Source organism: Lytechinus pictus, chromosome 14 (genome assembly GCF_037042905.1).
Source record: "Lytechinus pictus isolate F3 Inbred chromosome 14, Lp3.0, whole genome shotgun sequence".
NCBI lineage: Eukaryota > Metazoa > Echinodermata > Echinoidea > Temnopleuroida > Toxopneustidae > Lytechinus > Lytechinus pictus.
Genome location: NC_087258.1, coordinates 10,408,930 through 10,430,457, shown reverse-complemented (window position 1 = coordinate 10,430,457; position 21,528 = coordinate 10,408,930). Strand labels below are relative to the sequence as shown.

At 37.6% G+C, this 21,528-nt stretch overlaps 1 protein-coding gene across 1 annotated transcript; it reads right to left on the bottom strand.

Moving 5' to 3' along the window:
* Positions 1-2,548: 2,548 nt before the first annotated feature.
* LOC129275905 (carotenoid-cleaving dioxygenase, mitochondrial-like) lies at positions 2,549-15,373 on the bottom strand. Its single transcript, XM_054912372.2, has 7 exons — positions 14,974-15,373; positions 14,404-14,548; positions 11,605-12,155; positions 8,538-8,646; positions 7,621-7,718; positions 6,915-7,026; positions 2,549-6,634 (listed from the first exon to the last, which is right to left on the bottom strand). Exons 1-7 carry the CDS (start codon positions 15,271-15,273, stop codon positions 6,486-6,488), a joined length of 1,464 nt encoding a protein of 487 aa, XP_054768347.2. The 5' UTR covers positions 15,274-15,373; the 3' UTR covers positions 2,549-6,485.
* Positions 15,374-21,528: the final 6,155 nt, after the last annotated feature.

The following is a 21,528-nucleotide window of genomic DNA, read 5'->3' as shown; positions in this document are numbered from 1 at the left end:
GAGAGAGCAGACGCTAGCTGGCGCAATACTAAAAAGGAAAAACAACAACATGCACCGTTATGTAAATCTAATTTCTTTTCGGATCTTCTATATAAAAAATACTTTCCATTTTGCCATGTTTGCATGTAGCTCGATTTCTTTGCATATACACGTGCGATTACAAATTGAAAGATGATCATATGATTATGATTATAATTATAACTATATCTTTTCTATGTATGGATATACCTGTTACAGGCGCGTACGCAGGGGGGGGGGGGCTACAGGGGTTCAACCCCCCTCAGATTTAAAAAAAAACCTTTTTTGCTTGTCAAATTTGTTTGTTACGAAAAGTTCCAATTTTTTTTTTTTAATGAAAACCTTATTTGTATTTTGATGACATTTAGGTCTACGCATTTTGATAAATTTCATTTTCTATATTTGGAAACCATTGACCGGGGAAGTTCGATTTGACAAAATGTTTATTGTAAAAATAGCTGCAGAAAAAAAAAAATATTTTGCCGAAGGTTTGAGAAAAATCTGTCAAAGAATAGAAAAAGTTATTAGAATTTTAAGGATTTGATTAGTGACATCATATGCGAGCAGATATCCTACATATTGTGTGGTAAAAATCTATGAAATGTCATTTTCATAGAACTGATCAATGAAAATGGTTTTTACTGTACTTTCAGTATATCAAAAGATAAACCATTACACACCCATTCCTAAAACGATAACAAAAATCAGTCATCAAGAACCATTAAAAATTAAAATTGATGCATTTTATATAATATAACATTTGGGGCACTTGCTCGTTTATGACGGCACAAATAAAAAAATAAAAAATTTAATAACTTACTTATTCTTTAATGGATTTGGATTTTCCTCAAACTTTCACCAATATATTTTTTTTCTGCTATTTTTACAACAAACTTTTCTTCAGCCCTTAAGTGGAGCGTTGTGGCCCAGTGGATTAGTCTCCGGACTTTGAAACAGAGGGTCGTGGGTTCGAATCCCAGCCATGGCGTAATTTCCTTCAGCAAGAAACTGATCCACAATGTGCTGCACTCAACCCAGGTGAGGTAAATGGGTACCGGTAGGAAGTAATTCCTTAAAAAGCTGTGTGCGCTATGAACGCCTAGCTTAGCCGGGTAATATAGGAGCGCCTTGAGCACCTAACAAGGTGGATATGTGCGCAATATAAATACCCTATATTATTAAATGTACGCGACAATCAGATGCTGGTGATACGCCACGGCCACGGACAGGTACAGATACATTTTTTTCTTTAATTTGGATATCTTATCCAATTCAATTTTCTTTGCATTTGTATTCGATTAGCCGATAATAAAATAACAAATAGATGAATAAATATAAAAATGAATAAACAAATTAATAAATGAAATTAATATAAATAAATAAATAGATAGATAGATAGACAAATTAATAAACAAACGAATAAATAAATAGATAAATAAATAAATGAATAAATAAATGAATGAATAAATAAATAGATAAATAAATAAATAAATGAATAAAGCACAATCATATCTTTGGTTGCAAAGTGAAAATTATCAAGAGACTCATTTATTATTTCAAGTTTAAAAACAATCGACTACAGAGCTGTACTTGTTGAAAATTTTGTTTAAGGAGGGGGCACAAATGCCAATGTGTGTGGAGGGTGGCCAAAGGCATCTGTTGTATATCATATTTTATCTCTTTATATTGTTTAATTTTACTATGTTTCAATACATTACATTTGTTCTTGGCTTATTCTATGTATTGTTATTTAAAAAAAATCAGGAACGGGCATCTTATAGGCTTGAGTTGGGGGGGGGGGGGGTTGAATGTCATTTTACGCAACGAGTCATTCATCGACCTGGTTAAAGGAAGGCATATTTTATATATCTTGTCTTCTTTAATTTGTTATATCTTATAATGGCTGATTTTTTACGTGATCTTATGTCACCATCCGAAGCATCACGACCACCACAATTTCCATCATCATCATCAGCAGCAGGAGCAGCATTATCATCATCACCACCACCATCATCACCACCACCACCGTTATCATCACCACCACCACCACCATCATATCATCATCATCATCATCATCTCATCATCATCATCATCATCACCACAATTATCATCATCATCACCACCAACATCATCATCATTATCATGATCATCGCCACCATCTCAATCATCATCATCATCATTACCACAATCATCATCATCATCAGCATCATCATCACCACCACCATCTCCATCATCATCATCATCGTCATCATCATCATCACCACAATCATCATCATCACCAGCATCATCATCACCACCATCTCCATCATCATCATCATCATCATCATTATCATCATCACCAGCATCATCATCACCACCATCTCCATCATCATCATCATCATCATCATCATGATCATCCACACCACTCCCAACACTAACATCACCATTGTCACCATCGCCATCATCACTCATGGTTATCAATGGCCATTACACTTTTTTAACCGCATTATACAAATAAGAAAAAGCAATTAAAAAACAATGACGCCTACAGTAATGGCAGTACAAATGATTTGTATTATAATATATCAATTCTTTCTATTTACAATTTCGAATTTCATGAAAAATAAGTTAATTCATGTCAAATGATATAAAGGCAACACCTGTATGCACAATATCGCTTCTCATGGAAATAACATGAGAAGAAATTAAATGTTTCGGATAGGCCAAATCTCTTCGTCCACACATGCGGTATTACTTTGCTAAAAGACGAACTGAATAATTTTCGATATTTGAAAACATGTTATTTTTAAGTGACAGGCCACTTTACTCAATTCTGCAAATGCCAACATTGCTGAATACATCTGTTTGTGGTATAAAAACATTGCTAAACAAAAATGCATTTAAACTTCCTTTTTTTTCTTTAAATTTAAAACATGTTGACTATTCTTCACAAAAAACGTCGGAAGATTTGGACGAAATATTCTGCAGAGCAGCAACTTGCATAGTAAGTAAATCTTCAAATGTGGGGAGAAATAACACATTTTCATTTTTTCCATACAGAATACAACAAACAACGAAATAACCCGACTAATAACCGATACAAACTGCTGAATTATAATAAAGAGAATAGCAGTGTTGACGTGCAAATAATTTATGTCTATATTCATCACTCATAGTACTCTATAACATAATTCATGCGCAGCATGAAACGTCACGACGGCAAGGCGATGCATAAATAACATTTTACATATTTTTTTTTTTCGCAGAATGATGATACACTATATAGAATATGATGAAATAAGTGAATAAACGTAAATAACGCCTGCAGCAATGGAAGGGGGCGGCACAGAAGTGATGGGAAAGGGGGTTGGGTTGTTTTTTGTGTATTTAAACGTTTTATTCTGATATCAAAATATTATTTTGATAATCAACTTGAACTGACTTAATAACGAAAGTTGCGTAGATCACCTTCTTTCATAGTAATTATCTTAAGCAATATTAATAACAAGAATTTGAATAAAATAAATAAATAAATTATGCATAATTCATGACAAATAAAATTGCAAATAAATTATAGTCATCAATAAATCACAAGAAACAAATAAAAGAAATAAATGTACATTTATCAATGAACAAATAAAAATATATAATAATAATTGGTAAATAAAACAATAAAAAATAAGCCAACACATTCTTAAGTTACCTTTGATCTAAAATTTATATTGTCAAATAATTATTATCAAAAGATTCAATCTTGGTAAAATGGGTTACAAGGAGGGTGAGTTATGAAAACTATCCGTAATTTTTCAGTGCGCGCTTTTTTATACTGGCCAATAAATAGCGAGGAAAAAAGGTATTACACAAAACATATGGTCTTCTATATGGAACGGAAAGGGAAAGGGTTGGTTTCAAATAAAACTTGTTTAAAACGATGAAACTGGGATGGATGATACAAAAGCCTTCAAATTAAGCGCCCAATCGCGCTTTTTCTCATCGATAAAAACATGATCAAACTTTACATAAAAATGCCCACGATAAAGGATGATTTTTTTCCTACGAAATTTTCATCATGGCGTCAGATGAGGATTTACTGTTAAGAATACACCTCATGAATGTTTGAAAAGCACGAATCGTAATTGTAAAAAGCAGACCGATTTGCTATAATCCTTACTAAATTGACAATTTTCCTTAATTTGTAATATGATTCAAAGTCCAAATTGGGTAGAATGTGGTACAGTAAGAAAATGGTCCGAAAAGTTCGTAGGAAAAAAATGCATCCCGAATAATATCATATGCATAAAATAAATAACCATCCGGAAACAGTTCGCCTCATATCTTTCAATAGAAAGGTGTATCACTACAAAAAATATACGTATGTAAAATGAATACATCCATATCTCATCTAGCAAATCATGTGTTGCTATAATCGGTTTCTAAACCGGGCACTTAACCCGGACAATAGGCAGTACTAACCGATATCAATTAATTGTATGTATGGATATTAATCCTTTATGAAAAACTAACAGCATACCAATTAAATAGATCTCGAAACAATTAAACGAAATGTAACACTAGTTATCACATATTGGTCCATAATATGTTTTTGAAAGTGCGGCCTGATACCTATGGCAAGACCAAGTGAAATTAATAAGTGATATGAAAATGGAAGGATTTCTCATGAATATCAGAATTATAACGCTAAACATTTGGTCACATTTAAGATAAAATTATTCAGAGGTGTAATTTGCTGTATCGGGGATATCAGTTATTCAACCAGGTTCAAAGACTAAATTGGTCCTGGGAAATATTTCAGCAATTGTTCAGCTTTACACTGATAAATCAATAACGCTGCATAATTCTCGACCAGAAACAATAAAATTGCAAAAAATGAATTGTTCATTGGCTTAAATCATATTCTTTGGCGCAAAATTAATCATCTCGGATAAATCGTCGCCCCAGACGTTACTCCACGATAATGAATAGCACGTAGCAAGCAAAAAAGGTAAATACATAAAAGATTGAGACCCCAACACAAAAAATAACCATACGGATGTGAGGCCAAATATACTGAGGTAGGGAAATGTATGCTAATTTTACAAAATATAATAACACAATGTCATATCATCTGAAACAAAAGCGAGAGAGTTCTTGCAATTAAAGAATCTACAATAAAAACGGTATCGAATGCAAATCCTAAATATAAAAACACAAGGGCTTCAATGGTTAGCGTCTCTTAGAAACGTAGACGCGAAAGAGAAGTGACACAAGGCAAATCATTTTGCCAAATATTTAACAGCTGCGAATTTGGTACAAAAAATTACAATGAATCTCATAATCTACCAAGAGATTTTAAAAACCTTTCAAAATGTACTTCGATTGAGTAAAAAAAGAGGATGATTTAAAAATACGGACGACTGCTATTGCACGGAATCGTTTTAATGGAAAGAAAGAAAAAGAAGTGGACAGTAAATTACAATTCCGACTATACTTTAAAGGAATGAATACACATTACATTAAATGATTAATCTTAATCATATATCATTACTGATTGGACGGGTTACATTAAAATTGATACATGGAATCGGGGACATGGTTTTCTATACAATTATTCGAATTATTGCCATAAATAAAACATTAATTAGATATCGGAGTTAACAAATAGTCAGACCAGACCGCGTTGACTGAAGAGTCAGCACCGATATTCAATCCTTAATATTTTTATCTCAATACGAACTACACTCATTTCCTTGAAAAACAGCCCTAGAAATTATTTTAAAAGACTAAATGGAAGACATTAAGATAACTGATCATGACCTTAAATGGCCTTCCTCACACACTAAGTTATTTCACAAGCATTTAGGTGATAAAAAATGCTTCCGCGTCCCTTTGCAGCTAAGGTATATAAATAATAAATTTATGCAGCTTTTCATGCTTAAATTGCATTGGGATTCGTATAAGAATAGAAATATCTTTTATCCTATGTGCCTTCAAGGATTCAAGAGCATCAACACTGGTCTCAAGACCTTCTTTCTGAAGTATGTATCCAAAACTAGGTTCCAGCGATGCTATTGGTTCGAATGGCCAACCACGTGACGTGTGACGTATCGAGTGCTCCGCGCGATGGCGCCACACTTTCACACACAAAATATATTTCATCATGAATTGTGGATCGTTGATTTTGATCGCGAAGCAACCTTCACTTCGCGCAGTTTTTTTTTTCATCCTGACGCTTCCTTAAGCCAAGACGGATGAATAACTGACCACATTACGGAAGACAAGGAGGAAAAAAGTGTTTTATGTATTGAGATGAGCTTGAAACACCATCAAGGCAATCGGAGATTCGCAGAGAAAGACTGGAAAGGGTCATCGATGTCATTTCGTTGCGATAAAAGTCTCATACACCGGTGACGAGATAACACGATGCCGATTTCAAATAGTCGTTTTTTTGTCACGGAAAGAGGTGTCCACGAAAGTTTAATGTCCCTCTATCAGTGAAAGAACCCACCGTGAAAGGTGATGGGGCAGGACATTGTCTCGGGGATATCCGCACGTGCTATTTCTTCTAACGTCTTAGCATCGAGAACCAGTAGGAATGCCCTTTGTGTCTCGCTGCTGATAACAGTTGAAACTAATACACCTGTCACGGTCAAGAACAGAAAAAAAAACAGAAAGGGGAATGAATACCAATATAAAAATCAATCGCTCCAATATGAAAAAACCTCTTATTTGTTACCATGAAAAGAATATTCAATAATGTATATATCTTATAATATAATGATAAATACTAATAACACAAATCGTAATCTAAAGAAGGTAATCACCACAAATTGTATTATATTGTTTGAATATAGACTTTATAGATATACTAAGTTAAATACAATCATGTAACCTATCCCGAAAATGCTTAGAAGGCTTACCCTCATCCTCGTCCACTGCATCTGGTGCCCCAACAAAAATCGGTTCAGACGGATAGTGATTCGGCCTGTGCCATGTCTTACATGATTTCGTTCGCATGTTGGTCTTAACAATCTGGACAGAAAATAAAAAAGAGTACAAAATATTTTTTCTGCTTCACGAATAATCATGTTCAAGACAATTATCATCCTGCATAAATATTTCGTGAACATGACTTTAATCTATGAGGGAAATCAAATCTAATGTATTATGTTGAAGAATGAAAAATAAATTGAATTGAAAATTGAATTAATGAATTAGAACAATATTACAGGCATATTAAATACGAATGAGGACGGGTAACACTGCTTTTCTTCTCTTCCTAAATCAAATTACTATCTTAATAGAAATATTTCCCATGCAATCATGACCATTAGAACAGGCCGCTGATGAAAAACATAGAAAATTGAACATAGGTAATGTAACTTGAAAATAAACTGATACGCGGTATTAAATAACAATAAGTACCAGTATTAATGAAATTCAATTAGTCGCAAAACATTCTAAGATTAATCAATCTATCTTGTGAGAAAAGTTTGAAGCACTTTCACTTTGTGGACTTTTATCCAGGGATCACTTCGATTGATTTCCCACTTACTTATGCATGCCATCAGGTGTTTTTAATTACCAAATGAAGGCCGACATTACAAAAGAAAGAAACCCTCTTACCGTGTTCATGAAGTCACCTTTACATTTGCCCGAAGTTCCGTAAGCGTAAGTGTAGGGCCTTCCATTGACTCGACCGTTTATGCACGGCATATCGATTCCTGTATATGAGAGTGAAAGAAAAGAGAAGTCATTAACCTCTGTGATCAGATGTTCGACATTGTCCAGAATTTCAAGGGCCGGGCATTCAGGTGAGATATGCGATAGATCAACATCTCTTTCGCTCCGATGTTTATACCAATACACTAGATAGATATAGGGTATAATATACGATATAGTTTTCTACCGCTATCTCACAAAATCACAAGTAAAATATGAGGGATTTAAATTTGAAACTAATTTCGGCATAGTATACGAATAAAGATCACGGAAATAAAAGGAAGTGATAAAGACATAATCACTAAGTGGAATATATGCGATGGTGTCTTTGATGAGAAATATTTCCTTGGCTACCACAATCATCGTAAAACATAGGGTTCGTGACTACCTTTCTATTCACAAGTCTTGTTTTCCATAATTTCTTTGGGGTGCATCTTTTGAATAAAGAGCATTTCTAATCCCACCATATATCACAATAAATACAGATTTATTTTTTTTACCAAACTGGACACCCCACCGATGACCTTTGTGTACCAGCTTATTAATATTATATCTTTAAATGAAATTTAATAATGTCTGGATTAATTAATCTTATTGTTTTTTTTTGTTTATCCACATTCAAATAGATGCCTTGTTAGGAGTACTCAAAATATTTTTTAATATATAATTCTTGTCAAAATTAATATTCCATCAATTTTACTGACAAGATAGTGTCCTCTTGGCAAGAGACATTTTGATTTTAATATAAAGTCCATTTAGTGCCTCCCTGACGGAAGTGCAATACACTCAACCCCCCTGGATGCCATCGAAATAATTCTTACCAATATCGGAGGCGACTTCATAGGTGAGTTCGACGACGCCATCTGGTCGAAGTTGTGCAGAAGCTGATGTATAATTTAGAGTGACGAGGTTGGTGCCAACAGGTGTATTCTACGAACAAAAAATATGGCAAATGGCGGGAAATATTAGATTTTATGAAATGTGGAGAGAGAGAGAGAGAGAGGGGGGGGGGAGCGGCGGAATGGGACGGGGTGAATCCTGAATCCGGGGAGTGGGGAAAAAAGACGGGCCTAAAAAAGCAAATGATTAAAAAATATGGACATATTCATGGTTCTTTTAAGGATTCTGCTCTTGCTCTAGCATTGAAACAACAGAAAACCCACAGGGCCCCGAAACACAAAAGTTAACAATCAATCTCAAAATAGCGATGACAATAATCAGGTAAAAACATCACCACCGCTACCGAATCAAGTGCATTACGCGCATTTCATGTAAAAGAGTGACCGATGACTAAACATAATTTTTCTTTCAAATCTGACATAATTAACAAACCTTTCGGAGTGCTGGTTTTTGACGGAAAAAAAATGGGAATGAACTGGAACAGGCTTCGATAATATTTGTCTTGAATTCACGGATCATTAGCCTAATTCTGCATCGATCCGTATAACCAACATACAAAGAACTGTCTGGGGATGTAATGTTTCTATTATGTTGAAATTGAATATGCAAGGCCGATAATGACAGGGCATAAGGACGCTCACTTAAGAAAGATCAATTAAACATGACACGTAAGGTACAACTAATTAGGGGAACTCGATTTTTCTCGTTGTTATAAAAATTGTATAACTTGGGAGACACCACGTGCTCAATATCCCATCTTTCCTTTTTTTTTAGTCTTCAAAAGGTATTCTTGTGGGAGCAGGCATATGATAGGATAATAGGAAGTGTGTTGAAATACAGATCAACATGATCAGTGTAGGCTATCATGAGTTTGAAATAAATACGAAATGGATCAGTTTTCAAAGAATACATGTCCATGACATTTGCTCCGGCGACAATTGCTCTGATGGAAAATCTGCACGTTAAGCCAAACATAAAACCTAACCTCCAAAACGAAATAAACCCTAATCCTTATCTTAACATTATTCTGAACCTGTGACCCAAAACTCATTACAATCCTAACTCTAACCTTATGAGATATTAAGACCAGAGCAAATGTCGTGTCACCGTCCCCCAGTGTCCACGTGAGTGGCGGATCGAAGCGTCTGGCCTTATTACCTGCATGGCATTCACATTTGACAGGCCCCTTTCACTGCTAACAATAGGGCCGAGTAAATTCTTTCCTATAATTGGCGGTACTCGTGTTTGTGTCGGCAAACCGTCGGCATTGTCACTCGGATTTCTTCCGGTAATTGTCGATGTTCATTTACACAATAATCAGAATGCATCGATCGATTCGCCTTGTTCGCGGTGACCGAGATCAACGCAGCGGTGGTGGGTTAAGAACACGTGTTTTATGCCATGCCCGGCCAGGACCTAAAGCTAACCAAGAATGAAGAACGTTTGATCATTGACCTCCTCGAGACATGGCGGCTAATGATAAGTCAGGCAATCAAGAAATGATATATGCGTCATATCGTGGGTCATTCACAAGTTGGGAAAACGGTATTGACCATTCGATTTGATTGGCACTAAGGCGTATGCCGTGAAATATCATGAACAGATTAAGAACCGATCCGCAGAAAGTCTAATTCAAGAACATTTCCCAAAGTTTCTGATTTATTCAGAGGCCAGTACTACAAACACGTGCTCTTCTCAGACTGCATTTTTTTTTCTCCTGGAGCATGATTTCAAAATTATGGCCAACCAAATGTCCTACAGACCACGCCACGCCTCAAAACAGGGAGCAACTAAAACCAGGGAACTTCCACTTCGCTGCTAAAACGGCGCCACGCGTAAGACCTACACTACATAACTCCCAGAAGAAGGCTATATACTCCGGTTCATGTTCACAGAGGTCTTCAAGCTTGCAGGTCAGTGGTAGGAATATGAAATTATGATTATGCTGCAATGATTGTGCAGATTCTAAAAAAGATTATAATTGAATCTTAATTGGGCAATGGGAAAGGAACGCAATATCATTCATCTGTAGCTTCAATCTTGAGTAGGTGTTTAGCCACATTATTTTTTACTACCCGTAGATAAAACGACTGACTTCAAACGAACTTGGGAAAATGTGAAAGGACCAAAAGTTATCAAACGCCTCATTCAATTCAACTGGTAAATGTGACCGGCCAGCTAAACCCCAAATCAGCAGGGGGCATTTTGGCCGTTACACCAGACTTATGATTGGATAATCCCCTTTCACACCATACCAAGAATGATCCACCTCTTCCTGATTATCGATTGTGTTAACGATCCATACAACGGAAACGAATTTAGAGGCGTACTAATTGAAAAGAAGTACACCACTGATAAGCTAAATCGTTGCTTTCTAATTTAAACGCTTTTTTGCTTCAGTCACAAGAATGCATGCATTAATAGCCATGCACCATTGACAGAGCGTGGCGTTATTTGCAGAGAATAGAAGTAAATGCTGTTCGACCCAGTGAGCTGCAGACAGGATTTTATTTCTATAGCTGTGATGCAAAGAACCGGCGGACTCTTTTCTTTCATCATGTTCAAACGTCTTTGCTTGTCGATATTAAGTGAGCAAATAGGTTAACGGACACGACGGAAAATTTTTATCAGGCATAATCTAAATATCACTTTTCGAGTAGCCCATATAGCCACTGACTAAATCAACTTAAAAGATTTGTTCTGGCTCATATCTACCTTAAAGATTCTATCAACATATTCTTTCATCTACTGAAACAAACCCTTGATCAATCAACACATAGATGCATTTCATTCAATGTTTTAATCACTATTTTATAGACATAACAAGTCGTATCACAGAAAAATCGAGGGGGAAAAGAATACATCAAGGAAATGAACACGAAGAAAACGAAAAGCGAAGGAAGTGAGAATAGATGAGAGAAGAAAAGGGAAGGAGAAAAACCTAAAAGAGAAGTGGAAGAGGAGGAAAAGCGAAATTTGAATATTTACCTTATTTATTCTGAGAGGTAAGACAAATCTCCTAACTTCTGTGATTGGAAAATGTCGTTTGCCGTCCTGATCCCCGTGTCTCAGGTAGTCAAGGTAGAATTTCTTAAGAAGCTCGTCGTCATCGTACGAACAGATATCAAAGACCACGTGGTCATCTTCCTCGTACGAGTTGATGACGTGCATACCGAAGAGCGGACCCGACTCGTACCTCGTGGTCATCTGCTCCCCAGTCTGCTTATCGACGAGATGAAAGAGCGTCGTTCCGTTGTGGTCGAACTCGAAACACGACGATACCGGCTTGCCAAGCATCTGCGATGTGGCCAGCTTGGCGACGTTGATGTTAAGAGTCTGTTCCGAAAAAACGATGTAATTGTCAGTCATACCAAAACTGTGAAAGTACGATGGTTTCAGAGGATTCCGTGCTCGGATACTGCAGAGAAGTTTAGCCGACATGGGACTTCTTCTGTCCGTACTTGATTCGCTGGTTGACGTCGAGTTATTTTCTAATGATGTTGACGATGGTGATGACGATGACGATAATGATGATGATTCTATAAGAACAAAAAATAGAACCATAAAACCATGTTATATTCGATTAATCAAATTTGTACAAAGAAGCTATCAATATTTACATAAATGAATAATTATCATTGAAAACCAATCCAGTTCATCATTCTCTCGAAATACGATTAAAGTTTCTAGTCGTGGACGGTGTCTCAGTAATGTCCTCGGATAAATGCAAGGAAAATTTAGTCTGCTTGAGGCCCGAACGTCGCATTGAATATTCGTTTGTACACAAGTTTTGAAGAATTTCTGTCTTGGAATAGAAGATTTGTCTTAAATGACCAAGATCTCAACCCATTTTAATCGAGCATGCTGCATTCGATAGTTTAGGATGTAGCCTAACGAGTAGCTAGGAGTCTTGGGTTTGATCCCGTGCCGAGTCAAACCCCTACCTTGACATTGGAAACCCTATGCGTTTTAGCCGATAATTTACCAGAGTGGAGAAATTTTGATTATGTTTGCTGAGCCCGCTAAAATATCAGGTCATAAATTGTGAAGCGTCTACCCGGGGCGTCTACTTGGGGTAAGCAAAACACCTTTGACATTATATAAGTGAAGCATACTTCATATTAATTGTCGCCAAATTATGATGACCTAATTTAACAATGGTTGTATTCGTAGCACATGTAGGAGACGTGGCGTCTCTACAGTCAATCAAAAAGTGCATTTGAAGCAACCCTTGCCAAGAATACATAAATATCTGACCATATGAGACACATGACTAAGTTTTCACGACCATGTCGAACTCGAGACTAAGTATGACGATACTATTGTCTGCCCGCCCATTACATAATAATCAATACACCAACGCCCCAGGGAATAGGATATTATTCCCGTTTTAGAAACCCTCTAAATAAAGAGTGAATTATGATGAAGAGGGAGGTTCCGCACGAGGAGTTTTGATGTATTCAGAATGTTAAAAGAGGCTCCCAATATTCTGCGAAAGATGTGCATATGGCTCTGCCCTGATCAACGAGGCCAACGCATCAATTAATTATCACAAGTTATACCAACTTTGTGATATGATTAACACCATTTTAGATAAGTTAGTGCTAAATGTTCAAAAGAGATATGCGGTATTCCATGGGTCCATACCAAAATATCGTTTTATATCCAAAGGTATTGTAAAAGAAAATACTTGGAAATTAACAAAATCCATTTTGGCATTTAGTCATTAGGGAGTGCCAGCTGACTGTCTGCATTTGGAATCTTCACCGTCGTATAAAACGAATGCTATCTCGCCCTAAAATAATGCTTTAAGGTATTTTGTTCAAAATTAGTATAAAAAAAGGTAATGTTTAACCAAATACCGCATTCAATGACATAACTTTTGGCAGAAAAGAGATTGGTCCTATTCTGCATTCATTTCGGGCACGTTCTACGAATATCATATTTATATCTTCAGCGAAGTAATTGTACACTTGAATCGAAGACATCCAATATTCAGCGATAACAATTTATCTACTCAAAATAGAAGAACGAATATCGCTCCAGGATGGTCGGGAGATAAAGAAGACATAAGGCAGAATTTAAAGAAAAATCTTTAAAAAGATTCTTCCCGATGCCAGAGGTTAAGTTGATTGATTTTCTCATGGTGGAACCCTGCTGGGTCTAGGGAGGACTCCATGAACTTCACTAGGAAAGTAGTGTATGGAAGAGAGAATAATTCCAAGTTTTATGTGAAGAATGGATCTACTGACAAATGAGGAATCATGCCTTTTTAGAGGAACAAAAATGCCTTGCGAGTTACCCATTTCATTCATCTCGATGTTTTCATTTCCGGTGAAATTGCAGCCGAACCTGTAACATCCCTATAAAGATCATTCTTCTACAGTGGTCATCGATTAAATATCCCTCGAGTTGAACGTAGGTTGAAATATACAGCGACCCGTCTATAGCGCTGACCCTTTTATGGTTTTAATTTTTAGAGGTTATTTGGTTGGGAAGTGCTGGGTTGTGGCACTAAGTTTTGCTTCCTCTGCAAGCGATATCATAGGTGCTCATTAATCTGAGATTCTAGTGATCTTTCATGCATAATCTTTATCAATGTCTTCGTTGTTGTTTCCTAACAATTGGCTGATAGTTGAGAATAGTTGAGACCAATGCCACTCTTAACGGTAATGGCGTTGGGGTCAAAGTGTCACTTTATCCCATATATTGGAGGGGGAGGGGGCATAGACTCACCGGTCTATCAACCTCATCCCTTTATCCATATCAAGGAAAGCCATTACCTACCTGAATAAGATTTAGGGAAGAACTTGATAATATTGTAATAGCAGCCAGTGAGGTAAGATGTTCCCATGTTATATGAGCACCCGTCTCTGTCCACTTGCGCATGCGCAGACGCCGTCATCATACCGAACATCTTTAAAAGATCAATCTGCATGATGAAGAAAGAAATTGAAAAAAATATCCTGTGTCATTAAAATCTATAGCATAATTGCGTGAATAAACATGATAGAAAATAGCAATAAATGACTAAACGTAAGGGTCAAGCTTCATATTGTTTTATTTTTTCCGTATGTAGGCATATCACTTTGAATTACACATGTCTGATGTCTCAAATGGAAGAAACGAAATGTTGATAAGTTTGTCCAATATCAAGAATGGAAAACAATTGGGCAGATTTGTTTCCTGAAGTATTATTGTTACAAATATCTTTGAGGGAGAGCTCAACGCAGGGTGTTGTGACAAGGTCAATGGTCTATTTCTACCAAAACATTTTCTCACTCTTCTGGTCCTTCGGCAGATCATCATATCAGAGGGTGCAAATTTGAATGAATGACTCTGTGGGGCGCCACCTACCGTTTGGTCCTCTGTGCTTAGGTCTTCGAGGTTGATCTTTCTCGGCGTGTGCGTCTCCGTTGCTGTGTATACCTCATCCCCAAGTTGATACACGTTTATTAAATTATTGTCTGTAACATTGAGCGGTAAAAAATGGGTGGCAAACCGCTCGAGGACGTTCTTACATGGGTCTGGTATTCCTACTGTGCCGAACTCCGAGAGGATGATTTTGTTGTATTTCATTGCCTTCTTGTAAGCGTTACTTCTGAGGAACCGGTTCTGGTAGCTGACCTTACCGTCCCGGAACGCAAACCTATGCATTAGGGCTAGACCATCGAACCAGTGCTTGTATTCTGTTTCGCCTACCTCGAATAGACCGGGACCAATCCGCACGAGGGACCCCCGGAGCCAGCCCGGGAGTTTACCTGCCAAGAAAACAAAATTAGGGGAAAATGCTGTCAGTCAGATGAAAATCGATATTGATGTAAATGTAACTAGCATTTTATTGTCAAAGAATTTCATGTAGGTTCCCATGTATATAGACCTTATAGCCTATGTGTTTGATGCAGACCCATTGTGGTTGCCAGTGAGCTTGAATAAGGGAAATAGTGGTACTTATAGCCACATTGCAGTGGAGTATTTCACCATGTTTACACACCCCTTTCCAGGATGAAACTTCACAATAATTTATCGCTTTCAATATTGGAGGGGGGGGGGGTGGAGTATGTGTTTGGTAAACCCAAGATCTAATATGGGTAACGCATACTTGAAAACGAGATATAGTTTGAATTGGCCTGCAATTTACATACATGTAGATATGAAATATTGTTACAATGAAGTCGGACTATATGCAGAATTGTGACAGAGGGTATCTTCTATCTTGGGATCCGAAAACAGTGAATGGATAGATAAAAGATAATCGGCATGGTGGGAGATGTCCCAAGGAGCTGATTTTCGAAGGTGTTGTTCCGTTATAGGTGATCAAAACAGTGTCAATCTATCTTACAGTATTAGGTAAAGAGATAGCAAAGGGGAGAGAAAGGGCGAGAGGGAGACATTACGTTGTATTTGGACTGCAAAGAATTGTTTAATATTTTTGGTTTTACCCAAAAGGCGCCTCGGATACCTAGATTAATCTTAAAAATTAGTATGTGATCGAAGAATCCGATGGGATGGATCCCACCATCGTTACTGGTTAATAGAAACATCTTCGCTCATTTCGTGGAGGCATAATTTGTGATCAGCTCCACTGCGCAGGGGACATCCGGAGTCAAGGCTGAAGGGTGTTTAAATCATAGACAGAGAATGAGGTTCTGGACCCACAGCGTAGTCTGCTATTGTCAAGGTTAGTCCGGCTAGGCCAGACAGTCTTTACCAACTCAATGCATGCGATACTAATATGAAACACATTTCTTTAGCATCGCTTATGAAGAAGAAATCGACCATGCCGTCAAGTGAAACATTATATACCAAAGACTCATTTTAAAGGGTCTATACAAGCTAGAATTAACAAAATAACTAGAGTCCAGCTATAGATTGAAATTATGGTGATCTTTTAACAAAGGACCGGTACGAATTTCTGAAGCGTACACCTGCTAACTTGCCTCGCATACGATAGTTCATTACATAGTGACTTCATCATGGACTCCACTAATCCACGTCTATTACCTATGCCGCCTAACGAGATTATGAGACAGGCGTGGGTCTCCTATTTAGCAGACAGTTGAAGGCCTAAAAATTTCTGTCCCGGTACACCTCAGAGCAAGAGTGAAAATACAAGATGGTTAAAAATCATGTGATATGTCGGAGTTGGTTTGTATTCAAGTTACAGGTAACATTGTTTCCAATTTGTCATGTTGACTCGTCTGATTGCTTTGTCACATAATAATCCCTTGAAATTGGTGGTAGTGTCTATTTTGGATAAAAGTGAGCAATACTTTAACAACCCTTTCTTCCCCCACTAATGGGGTACCAATGCTCAAGGGGTATAGGATTTTTTTTTTCATCAGCGCCTTTCCAGCCAAAATTTGTATGTGAAAAAAATATCAACATTTCGTTGAAATGTTCTTTCAGAAATGTAGCCTATATGTCTATGAACGACGCGAATGTGAAAACACAATTGATTGTCTCCATACTTTACTTTCATAACTAAGAGTCAAACGGTGCATACGCAGACCAACCTACCAAAATCACAAAATGGTTCAACGGCAAAAGGAAAGAAAATAAAGGAAAGTATTTTCTAGTAAGCGTTACACTCCTTAAACGGGCAAAGGGAAAACAAATTTTGCTCGTCATCATTTCATTCATGACTTCATGTGCAATTCTATGCATTGCTGAATCAAATATCTGCAGCTGTACCTGGTGGTTGAATTCTCTCTTTCAATAAATATTCAAGATAAACAATAAACGGGGAAAGAGAAAAAATGCATCTGTAAGGACCAAAATTGGTCAACAAATAAGAAATAGAAAACAAGGTCTACACAAGAGCCACAGGCTTGGGACCACTCACGAGGTTGTAAGGAAATTCCTAATCATTTAAATCGGACAAACAGCTCAGAAATCGGTTCTAATTTTGCGTCTCGGATAGCGTCCCACCTGCAGTCTATTACGAAAACTAGGACAAGTCCTTACCCCCAGAACAATTCCCCCACCTCTAGACATAACATGGAGTTTGTCCCTCTACGGTAGGTACGAAATATTTCATATTTTGTTAATATCATATATTTCGGCCATTGTTTATTCCGTCGGAATTAGATGATGGTGATTTTTATTATTCTGTCATATAATGATACTCTAAAGCTGTCGGACAACAACACGCTGCCAATTTGAAGAAGGAGGTAATGGTATAGGCAACACGAGATGAGGGAGGACCAAACAAATCGGGTGAAGAAAAATTAAGAAGAATGGTCAAGAGGAAAGCGAAAAACATGTGACACGTCTCATGGGCATTGGATGTACACCCAAGTTGACAAGGGAAGAACTCGTACTTTTGTGCGGTTTCTGATCTCGGCAGGACCTTTTCTCTTCTAGTCCAACGAGAAAACCGCAAGAGATCTTCCACACCATGGACAAGGGAGACGTAAAACGAGTGAAACCACGCCTACTACGACGAAAACCCAAGAGAAACACGCAATTAGTAACAATTGTTTCATTCCCAAAATAAAATAGAATGCTATAGTATGCAAAGCAAACCAGTACTTTCTCCTTTACCACATTCACATTATGTTCGGTGTGAGTGTTGCTCTTGTTCGACACTCAAAATTAGATGCGTTGAATGCTTTTTAATGAACAAAACGTCAGCCTTATTTTGGGCCTACATCTTGCGAGGTCTAAAATGCAGAAAATGGACTGTTACATTTTTAGTTATGCTATCCGTATTAAAGCTATAATAAAGCAGTTGTAATCTAGGTGGATGTTGTATTAGATGTTTCGGAAACTGTTTCAGGGTAAGAGCATGCTAATCAAATCAGATTGAGTAGACAGACACAATTTTACTATCTCGTCAAAGCAGCGCCACACTGAAAAGTGAGGAATCTGTGGGGATCGTCCTCTTTAATCAAATTCGGTAACTGTAGTCCAGGATTATATCATCTTTTGTCACTTACAATAATCCATTTCAACAGTTTTCGTTCGGAAAACAAAGTTTGGATTTTCGCTGTTAATGTATCGAGGAACTTCACGCAAGGCATTTCCGAGATAATTATGTTCTCTTGCATGTGCTTGCGGTCACTGCGCTGCACTTGTGAGGAAGTTGTTTGAGGGATCTAAGCAGACAAATCTCTAATCGAAATGGCGTGATTGGTCCCTGTATAGAAGAACTCGAAAAACAACAGGGACACGAATTCCGACTCGACGGCAAGGCGGAACTATTACATTTAGTTGGTAATCATCACGAAGTTTAAGGGTCTGGAAATAATTGATTAGAATTGAGATATAATTAGGATTTTAGACACTAATTGGAGGTACAGCATTATGATATTACGCGGCAACAACATTTCCGAATAAGGCTGTTTACCCCTTCCTCGGTATTATACCCCAGGGTGTGTTAAATCATGGACCTAGTTTAATAGTATGAACTACCCCACTGATCTAAAGGACGTTTTAATGAGTCCGTCATGTTTACTTCTATATAATTGAACAATAGTATAATAATATGAAATATCACAGTCTGTTCAACACAATATTTTCCTATCGTCTCTAGGAGGTGTCTAGAGAAAAATGACAATGCTTGGAAACATTCACTTTGAAAATTAATTCTGGCAAGTTGATGGTTTCTTCCCTTATTGTTTGCGTTGACGAGGACCCACGGAATCCTTCTAACTACCGCCTCGTTTGTCGACCACTCACCTTTTAATAAGCCAATTATTTCGGGCAATGCACTACATGTTTTATGAAATTTGTAACGAGGTCATGTCTGATTTCCTAAGTCGACTTGACCTTTTTGCTATTCAATTTCACCATAATCCTTACTACCTTGGTCTAACAGACTCAATCAACGCATAATTTCCGAACTTTACCATTTCTGTTAGGTCTATGATAAACCGCCTGCTATTTTATATAGGCCACACCGCAAACTTATAAGCTATTCGCTTCCCGAGCATGACCGAATCGTTTACGAAAGCTTCCGCAACTGTTTTCTAGGTCACTCAGATGTTCTTTCGTCATTATGGAAATTATCGAATAACAACAAAAAACACAGGATATTTTGATTACTTCGCCTCTTCGGGTCAGTTCGTAAGGATTCGGAAAACAGATGATCGGGATAGGGTTTCCTTTGTTTTCTTCTACTATTTTTTTTAATATCTTCTTTGCCATCAGGTCACTTCGTCATTTTTCGGAAAAGGGTAAAAGGAAATTTGGTTCCCTTCGGCTTTCGGGTCATTTCGTCACAATTCATAAGGAGTGCAAACTAGAATTAATATTAATCCAGAACGGTCAATGCTGCGTCTCAAGGATGCATTCGTCATAGTGGTTACGTCTAGCGTTTATAATTTAACCACATGTTCATCCCACAGGGCATATAGTTGTCCTCGAACAAACCACTTCACTGGACGAACATGGAAAAACACCACCAATTTAGAAATAACTTTTCATTGCAATTTGTACGAACCAGTCTTGCTTCTTTTGAGGTTATCAATCACGGGTCGACGAACAACAAGTATTCTACAACCTAAATAGAGCAGACATCCAGACAAGAATGGTTCGAACCGCAATCACAGCACTGGACCGCAGAACTCCAAGCAGTCCGAAGTAGGAAGACCTTGGCTCCCAATGATGTCTTTGAAGTCCCCTATGGGTGGTTCTTTGTGTCCCCAGACACCCCCTTTCTCTCTCACGTCTGGAAAGTGACTGGTAGCCGCGAGCAAGGGTCTGTTTTGTACACCCCAAGGATGTATTGAATGGGTGCGATTACACATTTCACCGCTCTGGGTATGCGGGACTGAAGTGAGACCAGTGACCAACCATATCCGTGATACATTTTCGTAAATTAAGTCATTTTCGAGCTCCATGTAGCTCATCACAGGGCCTTAACTGAATATCATACCCAAGAAAGATGGCCCTTCAGGCCTGTGGAATACCTTTGCAAAATAGGCTATGTAAAGAATTGGTCCAACAGTCTATCTATAAGAACCTCAGGTGTTCACGTACTCTCCAACCATTTATACCCTTATCACATGGTTCAAATGGGATACCCAAGATGCAACGGCGACACGGACACAACGTTTGCAAGGCGGCGTAGGCCTGCCCCCCCCCCCTCGGTCCCCTCCCCACAAAAGAAGGAGGGTCGTTTGGGGTTGGTGTGTGTTGGCAACCCATCTGGAGAGATGGCGAAGCCTCCATCAGGTAATCAGCTATTACCATTAGATATCTTACAAGCGAACAAGCTGATTGAAAAGCGATTGACTTCCAACACACAATTAGGCTTGCAAGGACATTCAGAGATGTATACAATTGCAGGGGCAATCTTTCATTGGCATTCATTTAGTGTGAAGAGATAAGATTCATGATGGCAATTTCGTTTTTTTGCAAAATAGTGATACAATTCGAGAAGTTTGATGATGAAGCATATACATGTAAGTAATAAATAGTGACCGATCCCTGGATAGGGTGTAAACAATTTAAAATGGTCCTCCATAACCTATAACTTATCAGTAGAGGATTTATCTCCCAAGTCTTGTCTAGCCATTTCAACAGAGTAGCATCGTCTGTTTTGGAACAAGGGATTGGATGATGCGGAATGGGAACAACCTATATAATTGGTAATATTCTAATATGAAAGAAAATGTTAATAAAGTTAAGCAGCAAATCATTATAGCCTACTATTTTTACAGCTAATTCACCTTACAAGGTATTGTTACTTCATCCACACATATCCTTTCCTTTTACTTTCATCATAATCCATATCATATGATCTTTATATCATAACCTAATAGCTTCGTGAAAAGCTTTAATGGGACCAGCTCAACACTTTAAGTTTCATGAATGGTTTTTGTATCGCCCACGCTACCCCCTCTATCTCTGGAGCTGCTTTAATCGCCGGGGTATCCTCTTGCAAGGTACCAGACGGAAAGACAA